Genomic DNA, 6,000 nt, shown 5'->3' with positions numbered 1-6,000 from the left:
GCAGAAGTCCATACCAGAAAACACCTTCTTCGACAGCATCTGAGACAGACCCATTTCGAAACAATCAGCATTTCCACCCTGAGCTGAGAAGCCTTGAACTTCAATGTCTACAGTTCATCTTCCTCCCTTCATAGGGCACCAGGAAAAGTATTTGCCATGCATTTGGATCTCTAGTGTCCACATGAAGGCTGGGTGGGCATGATGGCAGTTTATAATCCCAGTGCTCAGGAGACAGAGATGGGGTGTTCAGAGCAAGCTGAGTATATCAGCCAGTCAGTGATTTCCAGTGCAAGTAAGAGATCCTGCCTCAGTATGTAAGGTAGGGAGCTACTGAGGAAGGTGTGTGTGGAATGGCCCTTTCAACAAAAATAGCTCCCTTTTAGAATTTCATTGTCATCGTAGCAACACGGTACCCATTACCTGTTCTCCATAACTATCCCACCATCTTCTCTACCACACTCATCTCAACACAGCGCATTCTTTACTATGCCCTCCACTTGGGAGGCCTTGGCTTTGACCCCAAGAAGCCCTGACCTTAGCAAGTCTCCATCCCATGCATCTCCTGTCCACTTATGACTTCTTGGTCAGGTACCAAGTCAGCAAGAATGAGATCTTACATACTCAGCCTCTCCCTGAAGGCTGCTCCGTTGGTGTAAATGGGAAACAGCACATGGCCTGTGATAAAAGACAGTCCTCTACACAAAATAACTCAGGGGTTTCCATATGTCTTCTGGCCACTTTGTGATTACCAAGAAAATCCACTCTACCTCCTTGCTGCTGCTCAGACTGTCCTCTCCATCTGCACTTACCATTACAGGAAAATGGCAACAGCACTCTTACAACACAGAGCTATGGGAATGGCACTTTGGTATTAAAAGGTATTTTCTTACGGACTTTAACAAGACCAGCCGTGTTTTGTCTCCCAGTGCCTGAGCATTTTAGACACACGGCAGCCACAGAGGCCACATAACTCTGTCCTGGGGCTTACCTCTTTCTTGGTAAATTTTGGCGAGTGATCATTTTTGTCATCGATCACGATGGTTGCTGTGGCTGTGCCTGTCAATCCCACGTCCAGTCCTGCCATATCTTGAGCTTCAATGATTAGTTCATACTTGGGATTTTCCAGAGTCTACAAAACAAGAAAACACCAGAGAAGATAGTGTTTAGTTTTGAGGCACTGTTCCCTATGCCTTCTAGAGCAGGCATCATTAATTGGCCATGACATTTTTACAGACTGTATGTGTAAACATATACACACGCATCACCTGAAATCACTCTAGGGTGATAGAGTGATAATTACCATCTATAGGCTGGCAATAGCAATCAGAATGGGATCTACTGACTAGTCTTTGTTTTTTAAAATTAATTAATTTTTAAATTAATTACAGTTTATTCACTTTGTATCCCATCTGTAGCCCCCTCCCTTGTCCCCTCCCAATATCACCCTCCCTCCCTCTTCTCCTCTCATGCCCCTCCCCCAGTCCATCCATCTGATCCTAGTCTATCAGGTCTCATCAGGACTGGCAGCATTGTCATCCTCTGTGGCCTGGTAAGGCTGCCCTCCCCTCTCAGGGGGAGGTGTTCAAAGAGCCAGCCACTGAGTTCATGTCAGAGATAGTCCCTGTTCCCATTACTAGGGAACCCACTTGGAGACTGAGTTGCCATGGGCTACATCTGTGCAGAGGTTCTAGGTTATCTCCATGAATGGTCCTTGGATGGAGTAACAGTCTCAGAAAAGATCCCTGTGCCCAGATTTTTTTCTCTCTCCATGTGGAGCTCCTATCCCCTCCAGGTCTTTCTATCTCACCCTTATTTCATAAGATTCCCTGCACTCTGCCCAAAGTTTGGTTATGAGTCTCAGTATCTGCTTTGATATCCTGCAGGGTAGAGTCTTTCAGAGGCCCTCTGTGATAGGCTCCTGTCCTGTTCCATTTTTTCCCTCTTTTGATGTCCATCCCATTTGCCTTTCTGAGTGAGGATTTATTCTCTTACCCAGAGTCCTCCTTCTTGATTATTTTCTTTAGGTGTACAGATTTTAGTATGATTATCCTAAATTATATATCTAATATCCACTTATAAGTGAGTATATACCATGTGTGTCTTTCTGCTTCTGGGTTACCACACTCAGGATGATCTTTTCTAGATCCCACCATTTGCCTGCAAATTTCATGATTTCCTTGTTTTTAATTGCTGAGTAGAATTCCATTGTATAAATGGATTCCACAGGAATGTATCCATTCCTCAATTGAGGGACATCTGGGTTGTTTCCAGCTCTTGGCTATTACAAATAAAGCTGCTACGAACATGGTTGAGCAAATGTCCTTGTTGTATACTTGAGCATCTTTTGGATATATGCTCTCTGAGAGTCTGAGTGAGGTCATCTTCAATGACAAAAATAAAAGGTGTTTATAATCGAAAACACAGCTCTGCTAGTGTGCCAGCTCCCAAAACTAGGGTTTGTAACAATCAGTAACTAAGAGGTACCAAAAGGAGGAAGACAACAATGGGGAACCTCCTATTTATTTCCAGAACTGTGGACCCACATGGGGAGCATGTCTACATTTGGGCTCAGTTTCTGCATGAAGAGGTCGGCTCAGTGGTGTTCCTCGGGTGTTTTTTAAGGCAGGTCTCTCGCTGACCTAGGGCTTGTGAAGTTCCCTAAGTTTGCTGGCTGTTCAGCGAGCTGCAGGTATCCTCCTGTCTCTGCTTCCTTAGCCCTGAGGTTACACGTGTTTGCCACCACACCTGACTTCTCTTTTTTAACAGCATGTCTTGTGGAGAACTGAATGCAGGTCTTTGTGCTTGCAAGGCAAGCTTTACTGAACCATCTCCTCAGCCCTGTATACAGCTTTAAAAGCACTCAAAGACCAAATGAAAAGTCAGGCTGATTTTTCCCCCAGTGTGGAAGAGAACATGGCAAACTTAATAACGTATACCACCAGCATTCCTGAGCATTAGTTTAAGGTTTGTGTCAAACACAATCATGTGAGCAGTGTGTAGTGTATTCTATAGCTGGGTCTCTTCTTCATAGTGTTGGCAGTTTAAGTAACAAATCAATGGACATCTTTCTTCAGGAAGCTGTGTCTACCTTTGGGCTCAGTTTCTGCTTTTGTTTGTCTTTGGATGATAGACCCCAAGATGTGGATTTGTTGGGTTAAAGGGTATGGATATTTCAAGTGTGTTTGTGTGTGTGTGTGTGTGTGTGTGTGCGCGCGCGCATGCGCGCACATGTGCTCATGTGCATGGAGGCCAGAGGTTGATGTTGATGGCTCTCTATTTACTGAGGCAGGGTCTTTCCCTGAACTTGGAGTACATACACTTGTCTAGTTTATTTATCTAGCTGACCCCAGGAATCCGGTTTCCACCTCCAGTTTCTGGGTTTACAGGCGTGTCATCATGCCTGCCTGGCTGTTATGTGGGTGCTGAGGACGTAAGCTCTGCTTTTTGCGCTGTGTGGCAAACACTTTGCACTGAGCCAACTCATAGCCCCCCAAGGCTCTTTTCCCATCTCACTCCCTTTTTAAGCAGAAGCTCTGCTGCTCACATCAGTCCTGTCAGGACCATGAGTGTGTGACCAAAAGGCTGGCATATCCCTAAAGCAATGCTCTGAGCCTGCCCAGGAAGCCATCAGGGGTCCAAGATGGTTGTCTGAGCAAATGACCCAAGTCTGGCTACTTGGAATCTCAAGTTCAATCTGGCATGCGCTTCTTTTGGAATACACGAGGAAAGGCACATCTTTTTCTGCTGAACTTGGAGGTGGTTGACCCAGTCTGGACAGGTCATGTCCATCTGGATCCAACAAGGGGCACAACCTGATCAGGAAGATAATGCAAAGCCAGAGGCTCAGACAGGGCTCTTTTCTCTTCTCTTCTTTTCTTTTCTAAATACAATACATCCTGGATGAATCTTCTCCTCCCTCCATTCCTTCCAGATCCCTTTCATCTACCTCCCCTCTCCCCCAGATCCACTGCTCCTCTGTTTCCCTTCAAAAAAGAGCAGGCTTCCCAGTGATATTAACTGAACATGGGGTGACAAGGTGCAGTAAGAGCAGGCACGAACCTTCATTACCAAGGCTGGATGAGGCAACTAGGAGTAAAAGGGTCCCAAAAGCAGGCAAAAGAGTCAGAGATAACCCCCACTCCCACTGTTGGGAGTCCCACAAACACCCCAAGCTAAACCACCACAGTGTGTATGTAGAGGACCCAGCGCTGAGCCAAGCAGACTTTGTGGTTGCTACTGCAGAGATAGGGCACTTTGAACACCATCTGCGCTTCTGGCAGTCATCCTTGAAGCCAGTTCACCTCTCAGACCCTGCGGATACTGCGAGTGAGTGAATTTCTCCTTTCCCCAAGACGCTTGACTCAGAGGTTCTGTGAGGAGCGACCAGGCAGTTTTGACTAATATTGCATCCAATGGTGGGATCAATCTCATCTGGTTATTACAAGAAAATACAAGGGCTGACATATCCCACAGTGTCACGATAGGCTCCTCACGACAGCACTCCAGTCACTTCGCAAACAGATTTTAAAAATTTTCCCTGCAGAAAAAAAACATTTTTTTTTTTTTTTGTATTGAGAATGCTACTCTAATCTTTCATTTCCTTGGTATACGTATCCATTTAACTGGTAGTTAATGAATACCCATTGTAAATGCCATGCTGGGAACTGGGGACTGGGAGAAATGGGAAAACAGGATTTCTACTCCTCTCTCTCTCTCTCTCTCTCTCTCTCTCTGTGTGTGTGTAGAGGCCAGAGGTCAACCTTAAGCATCATCCCTCATTTAAATTCTATTTCTAATTATGTGTCTGTGTGGGGATATGTGCTTATGAATGCAGGTTTCTTTGGATGCCAGGTGATAGCACTGGATTCCTGGAGCTGGAGTTTCAGGTGGTTGTTGTGAGCTGTCATGTGGGTACTGGGAACCAAACTCAGGTTCTCTAGAAGAGTAGCAAAAGTTCTTAACCACTGAGCCATCTCTCAGGCCTTCATCTTGATTTCTGAGACAGGATCTCTCACTGGGAGCTGAGGCTTACCGGTCTGTTTTCTCCCCTGCACTGGGATTACAAGTATGCACCAGCTGCCTGGCTATTCATGAGGGTCCTGGGGAATAGAACTCAAGTGTTCAAGCTTGGAGAAAACTTAGATGGTGGAGCCACCATCTAAGACCAAGATCCCCCTTTTTAAAGAGCTCAAAGGTCAAGGTTGAAGAAGCCGTATTCACACACAATGCACCAAAGCAAAGAAGAGGTAAGTGGGAAACCTTAGGAGGGTGCAGATGAAGGGCATTCCAGCCTACCTCTTGTTGTCTAAGAAACTGTATGAATAATTTTAAAAAATGGACCAGTCAATTTCCATCTCCCGAAGTAAATAAAACTTTATGGCTGTAATGGGAGATGGATTGATTAGTGTGGTAGGAAATCAATCAGAGTATGAAGTAGACAAATTGTCGAGTCTGGATGAGCTGTTGGAAAAGTCTCAATTTTCTGGCAAAGTTAAAGCTTACACTAACTAAGTTTTCATTGCTGAAGTCATGGCCAATCATGGTAAGAAAGTGAAAATAAGGCAGTCATTTTGAAAATGGAAAGTGAGGGCCATTTTCTACTCCCCCACTCATCCATACATCCCAAAGTCAAGGAAAGTAGGCAGTGGTATGGTGGGACAACCCTTCCATCCCCCACATACATATACACATATACATACATAACACATACACACATATGCAAACACACATGTATGCATACACACACATACATGCTCAATTTCAGCATCCCTGTGCTTAGACAGAAGCCTGTGCACCACACATAAGTCCTTCAGAATTCCTCCACCTGGCACCTGTCAGCAAGCCAATTGCTTCACTGCCAATTGTTTTCACTGTAGAAAGCATTTTTAAGATAGAGAGTTCACTATTCTCACAGGGTTTGGGATTCTTCTGCAGCAAACACAATTGCTGGGCTTGGGAGGGGGCTCAGTGGACAAATATCTGTTCCACAAATGTGAGGAC

General features: G+C 45.1%; 1 protein-coding gene across 1 annotated transcript in view; it reads right to left on the bottom strand.

Annotated features, from left to right (window-relative positions):
• Positions 1 to 621: 621 nt before the first annotated feature.
• The window catches only part of Cdh13 (cadherin 13), an 847,250-nt gene continuing 841,871 nt past the window's right edge, over positions 622 to 6,000 (bottom strand). Inside the window, exons 8-9 of the mRNA XM_055621425.1 lie at positions 989 to 1,129; positions 622 to 675 (exon numbers count right to left, since the gene is read on the bottom strand). Of these exons, the coding sequence (XP_055477400.1) occupies positions 622 to 675; positions 989 to 1,129 (195 nt within the window). The remainder of the gene's footprint in view (positions 676 to 988; positions 1,130 to 6,000) is intronic.

Source organism: Psammomys obesus, unplaced genomic scaffold (genome assembly GCF_907164565.1).
Source record: "Psammomys obesus unplaced genomic scaffold, mPsaObe1.curated_primary_1811, whole genome shotgun sequence".
NCBI lineage: Eukaryota > Metazoa > Chordata > Mammalia > Rodentia > Muridae > Psammomys > Psammomys obesus.
Note: the sequence above shows the minus strand (reverse complement) of the source record. Positions and strands in the feature narration are given on the sequence as shown.